Consider the following 19,463-nt stretch of genomic DNA (forward strand, 5'->3'; position numbering starts at 1 on the left):
ATAGACGAATGAGAATAAGGCATGGCATGGAGGTGTAGGGCTGGAGACGCTGTTTGGTGGAGACACCCCTGCCACCTGTCGGGAGAGCTAGGAAAAAAAAAAACAACGGGAGGCGCCTCCAAATTACAGCGCGTCATTTCCCCCTTCATATCTCCTCTATTATCTACCTTTGATTGTTTTTCTTTGTTATTTTTAAACGTTCCGCTCTTTGCCTGCATACCGCTAATTTCAAAGAGCCCGCCTAGCTGTGCCAGCCATCTCAGAGAAAGCGTAGAAAGGCACGCTCGAAAGAACACGTATAATATTGCGCTTTTATCCTACACAGAAAAGCCTACGTAATTTCACTTTCCCTGTTAGCGGAGGCACGGCCTCGGCACGCGGTACACCGAAGTCAGGCTATAACGAAGTATAAGATGGGGGGTGGGGGGGTACTTATATTGTGCTTCCTATATGCTCTACTCGTATATGTCTGTCCATTGAGTTTTAGGAGAAAGTCTCACAGTGGAGTAGTTTTAATTTAGAAAAGTAATTACTCCTCACTGGCACGCTTTGCAAAAGTGAAATAAAAAAAACACAATTTTTTTTCACTGACAGCTATCTCTTTATAAATAAAGAGCACTTCTCACTCATGCTTGTGGATTGATCACTGGTTTCGTGGAGATCGGGTGTTCCCTTTCATATTTATCAGGGCTGTGCTTGTTACGTACCAGTTCTTATTACTCAAGCTTGTTGAAGAGAATAAACTATTTCTCGTGAAAATCAGGGGCCGAATTACGAACCGATGAAATCGCAAACGGATCAATTAGCCCCGCTCCTATTGGTCGATATGCTCGCCATTCCTTGCCACCGACAAATAGGAGAGAGGCTTTTTGACCGTTTTGTGACTGTTTCGAGATTGTGATCGTTTCGTAATCCGGTCCCAGGGCGTTCCCCTTTTTACTGCTTGGGCCTGTGCACCTCTAAAATACTTGGTCGCTTACAATAACGCTGTGGTTGTGGTTGCGGGGAAGGTGTTTTTTAGCTTTGAACACTCTCGGACAAAGGCGGGGTAGGGGGCAACGTTCACCGCCTTTATCGCGCTCCGCTCCCCCCCCCCCCCCCCCTCCCCACGAGCTGTGACTTTTCTTCGAGACTCCGGAAAACTCGGCGACCCCGGTCCAACGCCCTCGGCCCCACACTTGCGCGATTATTCTTCGACATCCTTTCGGGCCACTCGAGGTTTGGTCCTGTTAGCTGCGCCGCAAGCCACCACTCTCGGATACGTTTGCTGTGAAAAAGAGACCACTTAAAAAATGCGTCCTGGAAAAAAAATAAGACTGTAGTCTATATCGCCGTCGAGAGTGGGTCTACAGCACTAAATGCGTTGCAGGGATAGCATAGCGCATTCTAGGACGCCTCGTAGGGGGGTCGCCACATTCGGGTACAAGCAGCATTTACATGAATGCGACGGAATGCGGCTTGAGTCGGTTTTTTTTACTCAAGAGAGGAAAGGAAACACTCGCCTTCTACCCTTAATGTTCTGCCCTTTCCTTCGAAAAGTGGACTCGAATCGACTTTTGTCGCATTTATGTAAACGTGGCTATGGTCTGTCTCTCTGGCTGCTTTCGAGGCTTGTAGAGTCGCCGCTATCACCCGCTTCTTCACCAGCTGAACAGCGTGCCGCTTGTGTTGACGAAGAACTAACGTTGACGAAGACGTCGAATTAAAGCAGCAGGACGCAAGGCTACCAGTTAAAAAAACACACAACGCGAGAGTCTGCGGTGATGGCTAAGAGGTATAAACAATTATAAAAAAAATACCAAACTGTAGCTTTTCATTGTCTTCGCTTATTTTTTCATTTTTTAACAACTTTTTCTAACATGCACTGACATCGCACAGAAAACGAGCGTTTTAATCATTTCGCCCCAGTCCAAAGGAAAGCCCTTACCGGGATAGCTATGTCATTGCTGGGGGAAATGTTGGATTTCCGAGTTCCTGCAATGCCGGACCTACCCTTGTACTATCTTTTTTTTTTCCTGAAAAGATCATTTTTTTCTACCGTTTGCTATCACAACCACGTTAGGACGGCACGAACCGGACAAGCAAGAACCACACATAAATAGACTCCGCGCAAACGAGCGCTGCGCGTGCTCCCAAGTGTTTACTACGTTATTGGCCTCAGCTACGGCGCCGCATACCAAATGAGCCAACTGTGGCGTGTTCGTCGGCCAGTCTTCACAGGCGCCTTCCACTATTTTCATCGACAACAACAGCAAAAAAAAAAAGAGAGAACACACACATTACGAAAAACAAAATAAAATGGGCCGAGAAAGCCGAAACAAAGACCTCCAGACGCTGTTACAACAGAAGCTTCGCTCCGTCTCGTAAGCAAAAAAAAAAAGGAAAAAAAACAGCCTCCGCTAGCACAGATTGGCCAGACGTCCCCGACCTGCTGAACTTTTTGTGTCGGCTCCAATCGGCGTAACGCGCGGTTAACGGCTCGCGTGCTGCCAACACAAACACAAAGACCAGTACGCCGAGAGCCGACGAGCTGTTTGGAGTTCGGAAATAAGCGGACGAAAGGCGCTCGCCCAACGCCCGCAGCGGCGAAAGTTGGAACTAGGGCCCCCCCATCCCTCATGCCAATGCGCCCAACAGCGAGACACCCTAGGTCAATTAGCTCGCGTTGTAGCAGCGTGCAGCATATGAGCAGAAGCTGACAGCGCCCAGCTAGGAAAAAGAGAAACTAGCACTACGAACGCCCCAATTTGGAAGTTCTCGATATGCAGTCCATCGTCGTATTGTCACCAGGAATTCCTCATCTCGAACTGTGCATCTGCCGAATGCCCTGTGACCCCGAAAGTTTACAACTGTGTTGTGGTGTGCATTGAGAATGAGTGCTGCAACTCACACGTGCTGTGGTTCTTTTCCGAGTTTCTCCGCCGCTTCGCTGAAGACGGCACTGCGAACGGATTACCGGTGTGAATGGTGGTTCGGTATGTGTATGTTAAGCACTCGTCGAGTGAACTGCATGGCATGACGGCTGAACTGCCTCTTACTCTCCCTTATTTCCCTTTCAATTTCCCTAATTCTACCAGCTGAGAGTGAAACTCGTGTAACAAAGATGTGAAAGGGCTCTCCAAGTTTTATTTTCTTGCCTTGGTTCCACAGCTTGTGTACGCCACAGGCGTCCGTATAAGGTCGAGGAAGTGTCCACGGGGTAGTATTAATAGCTAAAGTTAGTGCCAATAGTTAAGTTGACTAAAGGGAAATGACGTCCACGCCGCTACCGCAAAGCACTCATTGAGTCTTCACCAGTCTTCTGCACTCTGAACGAAGTCGTGGGTTCGATTCCCAGCTGCATCTCCATGAAGGCGAAACGCAAGAAAGACTGTCGTGTGCTGTGCAATGTCAGTGGACGTTAAAGATGGGTTTATGGGGTTTGATATGAAGGACGCAGTAGTGGAGGGCTCCGGATAATTCGACCACCTGGGGTTCTTTAACGTGCACTGACATCGCACAGTACACGGACCTCTTGCATTTTGCCTGGACCGAAATGCGACCGCCGCGGCCGGGACCGAACCCGCCTCTTTCGGGTCAGCAGCCGAGAATCCCACGGCGCAGCAGTGGCGCGCACAGAGCCGATTTAATCGCCGACGTTACGCCTACCATTTTCCCTTCCACTTTAACTCGCTAGCCGACCATTAATGGCGGACGTTGCTCGTCCGCTGGTTGGGGCTTCCCCGTGAAATTCTGATATGGGCTTTCGAAGCAGCGGACTCTCTTTTGATTCCAGAAATCAAAAGGTGCGGTGCCCGCGGTCTGGCCTTGCTCCCCCCCCCCCCCCCCCCCCCCCATGTCCTCCAATGTTCAGGTCAGGGTTAGCAGATCCTCGAACTGCGTGGAATCACCGGGACGGTGTCCGTACTGCGCGCTTACACACAGTCTCCGCTTCTTGGTCAAGAACGCCGAGAATAAACCAGGATTACGAGCTGGAGCCTTGTCAGATGTTGAAAGGTTAACATAGTCGTATTTTCCTCTGCAAAGTTTCATACAGGGACATTCACAACGCTTCAACCTAATAGTACCTAACGCACGCCAACCGGCCCGGATCGGCTATACGGTCGCTCGAGCACGTTTTCTCACAATCGACCACACATGGCAGATGGCGACATGGCGTGCAGAATCGTACACACGCAACGTGCTTGAAGTGAGTCTTCGGATAACTTGACTCGTTGCCTCGGTTGTGGCGTGAGACTCGCGTTATCGATATGGTTTAGCTAAGCTGGCATAAACGCTCTTGCACAGCGCTTCAAAACCTTGACCGGCGTCAAGGATGTCTGGATGCCGTTATCATGAACACCGGGACAGAAAAATGCAAACACGCACTTGTATGCGTGTTTCTGCCTCGTTTCTTCCCGTTTTCCGGCGAGCTGTTCCTTCATTATGGTCAGCTAGCCCAAATGTATGTGTTAGTGTAGTCGTATATAGCCTGCTTGCGGGGTGGTGTTAGGTTGCATATCATACAAGTGATAAAGAATGCAAGAAACAAAATAAAAGCGAAAACCAGAGAAGAGCAAATTTTGTTCAACTCAGCGCTATAGGCGCTGACTAGATCTCGTGCGATAGGGTTACCAAGACCGCCTGGGAAAAAAGCAGATGTTTCGCAGATTTCCTTCGTAGAGATGATAGCGGTATCGGTGTGGAAAAACCATGTTTCGGCAGACATAGCTATCGTTATCTTCTCTCTAGCAGGCAGCCGCGTGCAATGGAAGCGTTGTCGGACCGATAGCTACAGCGTGTACAAACTGCGGTGACCACAGTATGCTGCACTGTCACCCCATGTTTATTACCCTTTCATGGCCCTGTACGGATTACACACCGTAGCGACATCATTCGTGTTAGTCGCGCCCACCCGTAAAACCTGTTGATGCAATCACACCGCGGACAACGCTTCCCAGAAGGTCCTGGACCGTGTCGCGCGTTCGAGGAACAGTTCACAGTACATTCCCTTCGGGGAATATATGGATGGATGTGGCCGCGCCCAGCGCCGAATGTCCAACAGGTCCAGTTGCGCTTCGGGCGTGCTGGATCTGCATTTCGCAATGATGTATATATTAGTTCCCACCCGCTGTCGTAACTCCCGCAGCCAGTGACGTCAACATGCGCGACGGCCAATGGGAGCTCGCGTACATGCTTTCGCTGCATCACTCGTGTTCGTCACGGCTGCAATCTGTCTATGCAAAGCTTATACTTAACGCTTGCGAAGGCAGTAATTCGTTCGTCTGCCACTTGACATTTGAATCGTTTGAATGTTGCGAAGAGGCCGACGACAGTGGTTTCCAACGTTTCCGATCGCTTTCAAATCAATTCATTCCATGCCGTACGATCCCGGCCGCGGCGGTCGAATTTCGATGGAGGCGAAGTTCTAGAGGCCCGTGTGCTGTGCGATGTCAGTGCACGTTAAAGAAACCCAGGTGGTCGAAATTTCCGGAGCCCTTCACTACGGCGTCCCTCATAGCCTGAGTCGCTTTGGGACGTTAAACTCCCAAAAACCAAACTAAACCAATTCCATGCCGTACTGCTGGGCGACCATTCCGCTGATGCGACAACTTTCGAAAAGCATATAGTAAATGAAGTCTGCGCAATCAGTCGACCTACCTGTGGCTACTTTGTGATTGTCTTTGCGCTCTTACAGCCGTTGCTGCGCATGCGCGTTGGAGATCGGCGATCAGACGATGCTGCGCTTGGCACTGAAAAAAAAAAAAGAATGTTTGATCCTTCCTTCGCGGCATGCCTACTTGCCTGGTCATCGGGTCATAGCTAGCAGCTAATAGCCTTCAGTATTAGGAGGGGGGTGTTACTGACTTGCAACCAGTTAATCACGGGTTACAACTTGCAAGTAAATGCGCTACCCCTTTCCCTTCACGCGTTCATGCGCGCGCAGCGTCCTGTAGCATACTGCACGGAATTAACGCCGCCTCGATTCGCGTGTACAGTTGGTCAACGCTCACCCGTCTCGTTCTAACCGCCCTTTTTCGGCGCTGTTTCTTATTTTACCTCCACGCTGCTATAAATCAAGCTCGACCGGGCTCCGATTACATAACACGGTTACCCGAGGGCGCTGAGGTGGAAGAACCTGTGCGGCGTTCAAAGTGGGGAGGTCGCAGATGGTAGCGGCACCTTTCGAGCGGGATGCTTACCAGCCACGACCGACCCTGTTTATAACCACGGCGGCCCACTCATCACGGCGACGGCCACGCCTGGCCGCTGCAGGCGCTGAGGTCGTAAAAGTATGCGTGTATCGAACATCACGAGTCTACGCGAACGCCTCGAGAAGAAGGAGGCCACACGCTAACGGCCGCTTAGCATCGGGCGGGGGACCGTGTCAGTGGGTTATACGGTTATACACGGGCGATGCGCGTTTGCAGGCCGTGGCGCTGTAGTCGGTTGTCCGTAGATAATGTGCGCATCGCAACCGTGTAATGCCCGGCCTATCACGTACTACTACTGCTATTACAGACTGTAAAAATGTGAATAGTTTTCGTTCGTGCACAGAGATGTATACATAAATTCATGTCATTATTGCAGAAATGACCTTTTCCGAGATATTTTACAGAGCAAGGTCGAAGTGCCAGTCGCTAGCTATGTAGGATGCCTGCTGCAAAAGCTGACCCTAACAGCAAAATAGCCTAAAATTTCTGAGGTCCTACTGCTGCACTGGCAAGCGCTTGAAGTTTTGATATTGATTTATTGTATCAGGTTGATTATTTGTGGGTAATTTTATTGCTCTCAGACGGTCAGACCTTATCAAACTTCACTAATGAAAATTATGCAGTAATCATGTACTTCACATCTTAAAGCTGTGAGATTTTTTGACACTTCTGCAATGCAGGAGTCCCTAAGCATGAAATGGTGTAAGTTAATTACTTTTCTTCAAGTTGCCTGTGCAGAGGGTTAAGCGCGCACAAATTCGAATGTTATTTCGCTCTGGCTCAATCCAGTGCGGCCGCCTCGGCCAGTTACAGTATAGAAAAAATAGCCGTTTATAACTCCCGAAAACAGAATTAGAAACACAGTTGGAAACGAATGATAAGTACTCGAGTTGCAATTGGTTTCATTTGTGTTTCCGAAACTCCCAAATGGTCCTTTTTTGGCTGGGCGAGTTCGGATCCGCGAAATCATGCTCTACTGCCGAATCGCCATTCTACCGAGACACCGCGGTGGAAAGCAAAAGTATAAAAAAATAAACACCCTGTGTCGCCGATAAGCAACTCACCACCTGCCGGAAAACACCGGATCGGGTAAACGACATCATGGGCACACGACGCACCACAACCCCCGGGGCATGACCTTGGGACATTACTCACTCATGAATAAATGCCGTATCAAAGCGACTTTAGGAAATACGAATAAAAGCGTGGGGCATAAAAATACGCCCCTTCATCTGCCCTTTCCTGCCGGGGAATAACGCACTAATCAACCAACAGCAGGAAACGGCACACGTGTTTCCACCGGCGGGCCACCGACACGTGGGGAAAAAGCCCGGCCGTCGGCCTGCACCATACACGTGTGCGCACGCTTCTTCGATGCTGTCAACAACGCTCGCAGTGGCCGCAAAAGCAGACGCTACGGATAAGTGCAAACACGTACGCTACAACAGAACGCGCTAGAACCGCTTTACACCGGACATGAGTGCGTGGACGCGGGCCACATCATCGATCCCTGATAGACTTCAAGAAACTTTACCTCATGCGACGTGGCCGAACTAGCGCAAATAATAAATATAAAAAAACGCTGCGACAGCTTCTTGCAAAATGAGCTCGCCGAACGGTATCGCCTGCTCCGGCAGTCCCTAGACCACACACGGTCCAGAGTTTGCGCAATGCTTACTCGTTGTTGCAGATAACACCAGGCTGTTACATGTGTCTATGCATTTCGGCTGCAAAACTGGAAAACCAAAAATCTGGCTACCGTACGTAGTACTCGCCACCCTCATAGGGAACTGGGTGAGCTAATGGCGCAATGCATTTCTTGAACTGTTTCGTCGAAAAAGTGGTGGCCGTTAGAAAGTTTCTTGCTTGGAAACACGGCTTACCCTCCTTTCCGAATTAGGTCTGCCCGTGTCCAGGATGTTCTAAGTGAAGTAATACCGCTAAACGGTGCAGTACGTCGTTCATGCGGAAGTTTGTAGCACCAACAATTGAGTCTGGGCTCGCGCATTCTGCTCAGCCCAACAAAAGTAGCAGTTCACTTTAGACGATCGGAAATTGGGCTAATGAATCACCACCTGTGGTTCTTTGTCGAAACTATCCGCACTACGAAGCGGGGTTCGACGGAGCAAACCGCGGCCATCTTGTCACTAGCTGTGACTATACTTCGAACCTTCAACCAAGACTTTGAAAACGGGTTTCACAATATTCTGCTGGTTACCTTCCGGCTCATAGTTGCCAGACGCTCGTTTTCCCCGCCCGTTTTCAAACTTCCACGGTACTCGACGGGACAATTTTCCTTGTGCTTTACAGGAGCCATGGGGAGTCTGGCAGGCGGGACCTCCGGCTTCATTCCGGCCGTGCTGATTCCTCTGCTGCTCGTCCTTCTGGGCGGCCACCCTTGCCGAGCTCAAGGGGACACGCCGGCCGAAGCGAGCCTTGTGCGCTGCAACGACACCTGTGCCTCCCTGACCGGCGGCGGCAACGACAGCTCGTCGATGACGGCGGCCTACGGCGACAACCCGTTCCACCGGGCCAACGTGTGCCGTTGCGACGACGCGTGCATCAAGTTCGGCGACTGCTGCCGCGACGCCCCGGCCCTCTTGGCGATGACGTCCGGTGGTGTCGGACCTTCCGTCGAGTGGGAATGCGTGAGGGTCCGGAGCGACATGCAGGCGACGTGGGTCCGGCGAGCCTGCAAGGCCGGCTGGAGCGGCTCCGACGAAGTGCGGCGAAAATGCGAGAACGGGGCCGACCGGCGCGTCACCGACCCCAACGGCATGGCGCCGGTGACGTCGCCGCGCACCAACGTCACGTACGCCAACGTCTTCTGCGCCGTCTGCAACGACGACTTCGAAGATGCCCGTCGGTGGAAGGTGAGCGGACCTTCACTCGGTAGATAAGCGAGTAGTGCAGCAGTTCATTGCAAACACAGTAGACACTGCACTGGCTGGGGTTACACCAAGACTTCATACGAAGTCCAGACTCCAGCACTTGAGAATGCTTACTGTTAATCAGGAAAAACAAACAAACAAATATGCTCCGGTGTTGAAAATGGAGAAATATTTATACCAGTAATATTCAGCTGAGTAACAGACCAATACATACTTGTGTAGAGTGCATAAAGTGCTCTGTCGTGTTTGTTGGCATCACTGACGACTGGCTTACGCCTCAAAACAAGACATTACCTTTTGTTTCACTTGTGGGTCAACTTCTCATACCTCAAAGCTATATTATACTCAAGAGGCAGTTTGATGCCAAAACGTTTGGCATCAAAGGGATCCAAGTAATTTGCATCATAGCTTCCAGCAATTCTGCAATTCCGCGAGGATTTAAGCAAGGAAGCCGATACAATCTGCTGTCAAAAAAAAAAGAAATACTACTATGAAGGTCTTCTTTAAGCCATCCTGAGTAATTTCCTATTTATGTGGTTAAACACACTTGGATATTGATGTACAATAAACTTATCTAGTATGATATTCAGTGTTTTTAGAATTTTGGGCTACAAGAGGCCTTGGATACAAGTGGTTACAAGATAAATCTTTGGGCCCCTTAGTGTCTCTTGTAAAGAGGCTTCACACAGGAAAACTTTAGCTGATGCTGCGTTACAACAGCCCCGTTCAATTTTTAAAGCGAGACCTCTGCAGCATACTAGGCACGTGCTTAAAAAATAAATTTGTATGCTTCTTCCATGCGTCTGATGGTTCATGTGAAATTTCTGATTCTTAATTCTGCATCCGCAGAATTTAGAATTTCCCACTGCAGAAAGTTTGGAGCCTTAACCATAGTCTTATATGACTTGAGGCAGTGGAGTGTAATGATTCTGTTCACATTCCCTCTTTGCAACCAGATACTCAGTCGTTGAGGTAATTGGTCTCTCTGTAAGAATTGAGCTGCAGCTGGTTGCAACTTATTTTTAACCAGGCATCACAGAAACCTGGTTATAGTTGTCATCTGGGTAGAACTTTTGTGCCAAGTAGATCCCTTAATAAACTCTGCGAACTGCATTAACATGGCAACTTACAGTGAATGTACAACTGTCCGCAGGTGAACCTGGACTGCAAGGAGTTCTATGGCCTCATCAACATGACTGGTGAGGACATCCGAAACAACATCCAACTGGACCCCACAAATACCAGCTGGGGTGTCTGGTTCACAGCACCTGGTGACATTCCACGCTTCTTTGCCTGTGTGCTGGAATATGCGCCCCAGAACCTATCAAGCGCATACACCTGCAGTCCCTTTGTGTCAACTTGTGATCCCAGCTGGGCTGGTACGGAGACTGAGAAGCTGTGTCAGTCGTACCAGTCGGTGATCAATGTTTATGGTATGAACTACCGCAACCCGGAGTGCATGGTGTGCAACAACGACACCGCCGCACTCCAGATCTGCGGCTTCTACAGCGACACCAGCTTTGTTAGTCCCCGCGGGTTCAGCTTCAGCATCCTCATGGACGTCAGTCCGGCTGCTGGAAACATTGTAGGCAAGAAGAAACGATGTGACTTTGGCGAGCTGTACGACCCGTTCTACAAGATCTGCCGAAATGTTCTGTGTGGTGTCGAAGGTTACATTCTCGAAGGTGATAAATGTGTCAAGGATAAATATTCTGATGACGAAGATGTAGATACGATTCAATCAAGGAATGGCAACGTGTCATCATCCTACACTCACGAGTTCCTCACGTGCCGGAAAACGTTGCTAAATAAGGGCGAGTATGTGATAAGGCCCAATGGCTACCTCTATGCCATGCGGTACGACCGTGAGTTTGCACCCGACAGTTTCAGGCTGGAGATGCCTGGCCTTGAGGCCCTTGTGTGCATTGTTTTCAATGGAACGAACGAGATAGCCAAGTTTTCCACGATCATGGGTTATGTCTCTGCAGTGGGTCTTGGCGTGTCTATCGTGTGCCTCTTGGCACACCTTATTGTGTTTGCATTGGTGCCGGACATGAGGAACCTGTCGGGACGAAATCTTGCCAGTCTCTCGTTTGCCCTCCTCGCTGCCTACATCAGCTTCCTTGTTGGCATGTCGGACAAGCCCCGTGCACAAGCTTGCCGGGCCTTTGCTGTCACGACGTACTACTTTTTCCTCTCCTCGTTCTTCTGGATGAGCACCATGGCATTTGATGTTTGGCGGACCTTGCGTGTCGCCACACGAGAACTGCGGGTCAGTTCTGGCACCCAGTGGCAGCGCTTCACTCTTTACAGCCTTTTTTCATGGGCCCTGCCAGCCGTTGTTGTTGGCCTTGCCGTCTTCTTCGATGATCGCTCCGCCGGAATCGCCGAGGATTTCCGACCTCTATTTGGGCGTCACAGCTGTTGGTTTGGCCAGCGGAAGGCTCTCCTCGTGTTCTTTGCTGGCCCTGCTGGTGCACTCATGCTCCTTAACATCACCCTCTTCACCTCCACTGCTGTCATGGTGGTCAGCTCGACAAAGTCTAGCGTCAAGCGTTCTGGTAGTGCAGCAAGGCGCAACTTCAGTCTCTATGTCCGTCTTGCAGTCATGATGGGCCTGTCCTGGACCCTGGGCTTTGTGGCAGGGTACTTAGACGTCGAGGTGCTGTGGTACATATTTGTCCTCCTCAACACACTGGAAGGGCTCTCTATCTTCGTCGCTTTCTCATGCACGCAAAAGGTTGGCACGTACCTGAGGGACAATGTGCTCAGGTGCATCAAGCGCGAGCCGTACCGCACCGGCACTCTCACCTCAGGCTCCGGCTCCGGGTACAACTCTCAAAGCACTGGAACAACGAGCTCGGGATTCTCACGCCGAGCATCTCCTCGCAGCTCGACGAACTACAAGCGCACAGCACCGTACCTTGGTAAGAAGACCAGCATGGATATGTACTAAGTCCGTGCGTCGATCGTTTGTTATCAACAGATGTGCGAGTATCCTTGTGGCTCTCTGGTGCGTGCGGGCACCGCAGTCTTGTCATGTCTTGTAGAGCTGCCACAGAACGTATCTTTTACTCCTCTGGTGAACGCCTCGCAGCCGTTTCTACTGAGGACGCCAGTGTTCCTATTCCACGCATGGTTCCTGAATCTCATTCTTGACATATTTATCGTTCGATTCATCAGACCCTCCCTTTGATTCCAATCTACATCCTCGCAATGGCAAAGTCAGTGACTCTTCCCAAGTCTTCTCAGGACGACTGTGCCAGTTTATCCTTTTATTTATCATTGTGTGGTGAGCTGATTCATCAAGTGCACTTTCAGACTGCATCTGTGTGCTTAAAAAAAATTTTTTTTTCTTCTCGTAGACAGTTGTATCAATTTGTTGTGCGTTTCGTGCCACAGAGGACACTCTTCGTCAGCACGATTGTGAAATACCAAAGTTGTGTGCAAGTGTGTGTGTTGTGCATGTCTCTGAGTGCATCACAAGACATTTGTCTCTCATGTAAATATTTTAACCTGATACTCTTATGACCAATCTTGTAAATAAAGATGTAGACATGTTAAACAGTTGGCAGTGGCTGCTTTCTGTCTGTGCTTACTTGGATGCTGCTTATCAACAGCAACATTTTTCTTGTGGCTATATAACCATAGCCGTCAAAATATTTTTTTTCTGGGTGTGTACATAAAGGCTGCTGTCCAGCTATATTCTAGTAATCTTAATGCCATTACTGCTAGCCAACATACTTTGCGCAACATGCTGTTTCATAACCCATGTAACTCAATGTGGACAACACATGTTTTGGTGTTAATTTTCGGAAAAGCAGTTTGGCTCTTAGAGCTAAATAGGGCTTTTTCAGCTACCTGTATATGCTTGAAAGATGCCATTTTTCCAGTGGACCAAGCTGTTCAATGAATAAGAGGTATTGTGTTTACTGAACTGTAATGCAAGGGCTGACCTTGGATACTGCCATGGGGGAAAAGAAAAGTAAGATTCCAGTTTCTGTGTGGGTCCACATCGTGTGAGATGTCGTACCAGATTCACATTCAAGTAAATATGATATGACTTGATTACTCATTTTGATTATCCTTGTATGAATTTTTCTTTTAACTGCAGCACTTTTCTGCATTGCGCAGAATTATTAGCTTGGCAGTATGAACAACCTAAACACAACTTTGTGCTCAGCAGAAACCATTTTCCAGAAAAACAAGTCTCTAACACATAACTGTGGATTCAAGTTTCCACATTTATGAAGCTCATGGACACAACACAGGACTCTGCATGTGCAAACCCCAGTATGCAGAGTTGCAGTCCTGAGAAAACTGACACAAACGTGAGAAATGCGATGACACTTTGTGCACGCACTATTTCACTGCGCTTCGCATTGGAAGCTCTCGGAAAAGTCGACACGAGGTCTGTTCAATTTGGCTGCACTTGCTGCACTTGTTCAAGGAGTACGCAGCACTTTTGCATTCTTTCCGCCATTAATTTTGCAGAAGTGCCCGCCTATACTCGGTGACAACTTTTCTTGGTAATGGTGGAAGGCTACGCGGGTGGAGCGTCTGTTACCTGCGTTATTCCGCCAAATAATTCAGCCGCACAGCAGTGTACCTGGCTGCCTGGCACATTGCTCTCTGTACGATAGCTTTCACTCTGTCACTGAACAGCTGGCGCCACCTATGGAAGCTTCTTGCAACGAGACTTGCCTGGCAATTTGTTGTAATCAAGAAAGGATTTTTCCCTTGAGTTAAGAGCTGTGTTAGAAATTTGCCTTAGTGATTATTGACAATGTACTATGCTTTCAGAGAAAAAAAATAACTGCAAGCGGGGACTGCATCCTGCTGTGTAGGAAAAAGGAGGGCGTGTTTTGGACCTGCAGCTTTCATTCCATTGCCAAGAAAACGTGTCGTCGAATGCAATGCAGTTCGATTTCTTGACTTGTGTGCACTTTCCAAAGTAGGGGTGCAGCTGAAGTGCAGCAAGATGGCAGCATCCATGCATCGGTCGTAGAAGGTATGGGTATGACCGCAGTCTTAATTTGAAATGGAGAGGTAGTTGGCTGTTCTTGGAGTCTGTATTTTAAACCCAAGAGGTAAAGCTGAACCACACAGGCAGCATTTCAGTGCATAGTCATAAATCCTGAGCATAATAAACATAACTTTTTTTCAGGAAAACGACGGATTTTTCGGGAGCTGGTTGCAATTGGAATTCATCGAAATTTGCTGTTTAAAATTTCTTCCTGCGGTTTGGAATGCTGGCGGACACTGGAATGAGCGGCACACAGCTGGCTGCAATTTAGTGCAGATGCTAAGGCGACCAGATGTCCAGACCTGCACTAGACTATTCGTTTTGGAAGTAGCCAATGCTAAGCCTAAACTAGGCTTGTGGCACTGCGGTGGAAATCTGCGGAACTGGTGTAGCGAGGGCAGCCAAATTTAACAGACCTACAATCTTGGAAAAACTGAAAAATTTACAACGATGCTACTCCTGAAGCACAGAACAAGAAGCTACAAGAGGGGAACATCCCTCGGTGTGGGTGGGCACAGGAGACTGCATGATGAAAAAAAAAATGAAAAGCAGGCACCTGTGGGGATGCATTCAGCGGTGCTGTCTTGTCAAGCACCAAGTGCGAAAAAAAAATACAAAGTGAGCACAGTGATCCTCACTGACCAATAACACTGATCTTCCATTGGAACATCACTGCTTCAAGTTTATCATTGGAATTCGCCATTAGGTTTGAGAGGGTCATAGTACACAACAGGCTGACCTCTTTTTCTGGTTCGGATAAGTGTACAGTAAAATAACATAGCACGCAAAAGGTGGTAAAAAGCTACAGAAGAAGTACTGGACTTGCGAACGGTGTTGTCCATTTCTTTTTAATGAATAATGATCATGAACAGAGAACTCTGATCAATGACAAAACTGTTCACACGTTTGCACCTTTTGGTTGACGATGGAATAGGTGACATGCACAATGATAGTACAGGCAAAAAAATACATTATCACATTTAAAAAACTGGGCTAATAATAGCTTTTGGTACACACATCCAGAAAAGCTACAAGGAAGAAAGCAATTACTCTAGCTCTGTTGGTACCACATCGAATGCGGTACCAATAACAACCATGGTTTCTATTGCTATGCAAAACCTTTCAAGCAATTTCTTTTACTTTTATGACTTAACGGTTTGATTTTTCAAGGCTTACAAGTGCATTTACAATTTGGGTTTCTAGTATCAAACTGGGCTTTATCACCACCGTGCTTTGTCAATTTTCTGGTTTGTGTGACATTTCTCATGTTCCTCGCAGAAGTCTACCACTGTTGTCGCAATGATGAGAAACATAATACAGGCAGTTCTTTCAGCCTTGGTCAGAAGTGTCATCGAAACGAATGAATCTCAAGTGGCTCAAGGCAGACAACACTGCAGCCAAGCTGGAGCAATGTACACTGTGGTTTGATCACGAATTCCATTGCACAGTACTTGAATGAGACTGCAAACACTCAACATGTGCAATGAAGTGTTGATGATGTCCCCTGACACGATAGGTCACCACATAGCCAGACTCAAACTGGACGATGATGAAGCATTTTCAATATTTACAGCATCTCAAATTCTGTGATCTCTATGTACCGGAAGCCCAGGCATTCCCCGCACAACCTAAAGCAACAAAGTTAGGCTGCTGCTTTCGGGTTCAAAGTCTCCGACCGGTGCCTTCATCACCAAGGCTCTTAGCGGCAAAGGCTTGTGCCTTGAAGCTGTATACAATGCACCCCTGAACACTAAAACACAATTCTCAAAGCCTTTCGAGGTATGCGTGTGACTGCAGCATTAGCCTAACGAAGGACAAAATTCCAGTGCAGTAATCTCGCATAACCGGTATTGTGTGTGCAGTGGCCGCACCATCACAGTAAATTTCCAACAATTGTCACTCCATCTGTTTCTCTGCCACCCACAGCAACATTTCCCTACTTTTGGTGGACAGTCTATTATCCTTAGAAGAGTGTTGCTTATCTACTCCCTGCATAACATCCCGAATCAAAGCCCGTTTTCTTTTCTTGATAATCAACTGCATTACCATCCTTGCATCAGAACTTCTCCCTTTCTATACACACTTCAGACATCTACAACTTTAAGCAAGATTGTTTCACACTCCCATAAACACTAGTACAGTAGACTCATTAATGTGAACTCAATTAAAGCATCCAAGATAAAGAGTAATTACTGATTACCACGTGCCCAAACTCAGCTGCACGGCTCCAAAGGAAAGCGGTGCAGCTTTCACAGAAACTCTATGGTTGAAGGACTACCCCTAGAACTCAAACATCCACTTTACTTGAACTGATTCATTCACAGCGCCACCATCAAGTGTATTAAAGAAACGCTGATGAGAACTCCATCTAATTATTGTTCTGAGTAAAAATCGATCCTATGGTTCTTTCTGGGTATGTTGGCATTTGTCTGGCAGCAAATCTCTGGGCAGCATTTGATTCAAACTGGTGATGTCTACACGGGAAAGGACTCCGTGATGATGGTTTTGAAGTGATTCACAGTTTGGCCTAGCCTACGAGATCAGTGCCTAAACTGTGTCGATGCACACACTTTTTTTCTCCGAAATTGGCTGTTGGTGGCGACACCTGTGTTTCGTTTTTTGAACCTTTTCTAGATCATAACAGCTTTATTTTCAGCCAGAGCAATGTCTCTGTTGTTGGAATGCGTCAATCTACCGACAAAGGCCAACTTCAATTTGTCCTCAGTGCCCCCTTAAAAGGGCTCAATTCAATTTGAAATCCGCGAAATTCAAACAAATTTCAGGTCCCTTATGAGTTTAAATTATTTGAGAGTCAACTGTAACAGCCAACAACCACTTTCACCAATGTGGCGGCAAACTTCATGCCAACAAAGCCTGTCAACAAGGTGCTTTAACGGAGTATGCGGTCAAGAGCTTTGCTGCTCTAGACGCTAGAGCTCCACACAAAGCTACCAGGTGAATATGACTTATCACTTCCTTCTTAAAAACAAGCTGGCAAGCCTCACCTTGTGCGCATAACGCAGTTTACGAAGATGTCCATTTGTCACCTTGGTGACGTGGCAAGTCTGAATTTATCGCCACAATACACAACACAAATGTTTACCTGCTACATCAAGGAGCAGTCTGAGGAGCTTTGAACGCTGGCAGATAAACAACCTCCAGGAACGACGCACCACGAGTTTGTTCAACCATTGCGTACAACTCCGCACTGCTTCTTAAAACTTTGAAAAGAAACTCTCCTGAATTTGCTGGGCAGGGAGCCATCTTGGATGACAACCACATGGTATGCGAATGCCACATGACAGTCACACCATCCATGGCATACTCATGACATTGCCAGTAATCTATGTGCTGCAACCTGTATATGGTGCTTCCAGGTGTAGCCAGCGATGTTATGGCAACCCTCTAGGCCTTCTATCATGCACCTTGCATGATTCATCCATCCAGCTCTTTGGTGCAACGCTACTTCTGGCCTTGAGACATTGATCACGATAGATAGACCATGATGAAGCATAGCTTCTATCTCTTCGAGGACGAGGTTAGTTCCAACGACTGTGTTCTTATTGGCACGATGTGATGAGCTTTATCGTGAATGTATCAAGATGCATCCCTGGGAGGCTTCAATGATAGCAGTGGAGTTAGCCGTTCAGTGCAACACTCCGTGAGTTCATCAGTCATGTCGGACCATGTGAGTAGTTCACCAGGAACTTGGAAGGAAATGGCCCTGGTTTTGTCGAGGGGGCGGCCGTCTTGGAAAGGCAGTAGTATGACCAAGCATCGTGCCACAACGGTCCTGTCACCATGACACGTGACAGTCATTTCAGAACTCAATCGTACCACAGGCATCTCAGAACGGTGAGTTCATGCCAAGCTTGGTTCCAAACTCAAGCCGCGCCCTCTTCTGCTGTCGGCGATTTGCCCTGTGAAGCGTGCAAAGAAGGAAAGGAAAAATGTCACATTATGGACTGAAACCGAAAATTTTAGGAATGAATGATCCAGAAAATATTTATTTGAAGAATATGCATTGAAAGCAACAAAGTGCAGCAGAGAGTTCATGTAATCATCGCTACGCAAAAATCCTTCTCCCTCAGAAAAATGCACCATTCTAATCCTGTGCACTTGAGGTAATTGAAAAAAATCTATGCATTATAATGACCCACTCCTCATAACATACTCTTGAGGTATCACTAAAGAAACAAATGAATAATGAATTAATAAAATCATCAAGAAGGCCCAAAACCATTGGCTAGGGAGATGGGACAGGGGTATAGGATTGGTGGGCATGAAATAAACAATGTTCAGAACGCTTGAGCATCAGAAAAGACTTTCCTCGCCATGACAACAAAGTCCGCTTTCCTCGCAATGATAACCAGAGACGCTACACATTCTCCATTCACAAAGACTGGACAGAAGGAAATACTGTAACAGCAGTTGTATTTGCGATCACAACTAACTTAACGAGTCAGTTTCATTTTCGACGTTTAGACATAAACATAATCAGCCTCAGGTTTTACCGTGCTTCGGTTGTGCAAATTTGTTAATCGTTGCTGTGCGCCTTTGCATAACGTGATCTAAGATGTAATATCTTCAGTGTTGGTTATCACTGCCTTCTACCTTTAGCTCTTGTGGGTAGATATTTCTCTGTCGCATTGGATTAACTTCCACACAAGCTGCATGCTGCCTACCACGTAAGGCCCTTCAAGCATGCTGTAAAGCAGTAAAGCACCATTATGGCTATTATCATTAAAACAAAACCTCATTAGCTCAAATTTGCATGTCTCAAATTACTGCTGGACTCAAAAGTATTTTATTTATTTTTATCTCTGAAATACTTCGCACATGTCGTATGTCCAAGCAAAAGAGAGAAAATATATAAAAGAATACCAGTGGTTATGGTACCAGAGAACGCAAAGAAATCGGTGTGCACAATAATATGGTCTCTACAATAATACAAAATAACACTACAAATACATATATTACAATAATGCATAACACAATAACAGAATTAAAAAATAAAAAGTAACTATAGCAAACAGATGACAACAAAAAGCAAACAGCATGTCAGTGAAGGAGGGTGAAAAAAATGGGAATCGTTACCTAGCGCATTCTATTTGGAAATTATCTTTGGAGAAAATGAAAACTATAAGTAAGGCTGCTAGTTTCCCGCGATTCCACGAAACATTACAGATATAAGCATTTTTCGCAGAATTTCGTGCTGAAAGCCAAATTCCCATATTTTTTATACAACTGTTATTATGGACATCAGTATCAATGACAAAACAATAGAAAAATGACTGATTTATGTTATTTGCACGAATACAACATGAGGGGGAATTTGGGACCTCAGAAAAA

At 47.3% G+C, this 19,463-nt stretch overlaps 2 protein-coding genes across 4 annotated transcripts in view; one reads left to right on the forward strand and one right to left on the reverse strand.

Annotated features, from left to right (window-relative positions):
- The window catches only part of LOC144100948 (uncharacterized), a 69,503-nt gene extending 56,853 nt beyond the window's left edge, over positions 1 to 12,650 (forward strand). For all 3 annotated transcript variants that reach the window (XM_077633875.1, XM_077633876.1, XM_077633877.1), the window contains exons 2-3: positions 8,505 to 9,067; positions 10,239 to 12,650. In XM_077633875.1, the coding sequence (XP_077490001.1) occupies positions 8,510 to 9,067; positions 10,239 to 12,041 (2,361 nt within the window). In that variant the 5' untranslated portion in view covers positions 8,505 to 8,509 and the 3' untranslated portion in view covers positions 12,042 to 12,650. The remainder of the gene's footprint in view (positions 1 to 8,504; positions 9,068 to 10,238) is intronic.
- Positions 12,651 to 14,933: 2,283 nt separating this feature from the next.
- The window catches only part of l(2)k05819 (transmembrane protein 94-like protein l(2)k05819), a 35,404-nt gene continuing 30,874 nt past the window's right edge, over positions 14,934 to 19,463 (reverse strand). Inside the window, exon 29 of the mRNA XM_077633874.1 lies at positions 14,934 to 18,031. Within this exon, the coding sequence (XP_077490000.1) occupies positions 17,959 to 18,031 (73 nt within the window). The 3' untranslated portion in view covers positions 14,934 to 17,958. The remainder of the gene's footprint in view (positions 18,032 to 19,463) is intronic.

This window comes from Amblyomma americanum, chromosome 8 (assembly GCF_052857255.1).
Source record: "Amblyomma americanum isolate KBUSLIRL-KWMA chromosome 8, ASM5285725v1, whole genome shotgun sequence".
NCBI classification, from domain to species: Eukaryota; Metazoa; Arthropoda; class Arachnida; order Ixodida; family Ixodidae; genus Amblyomma; species Amblyomma americanum.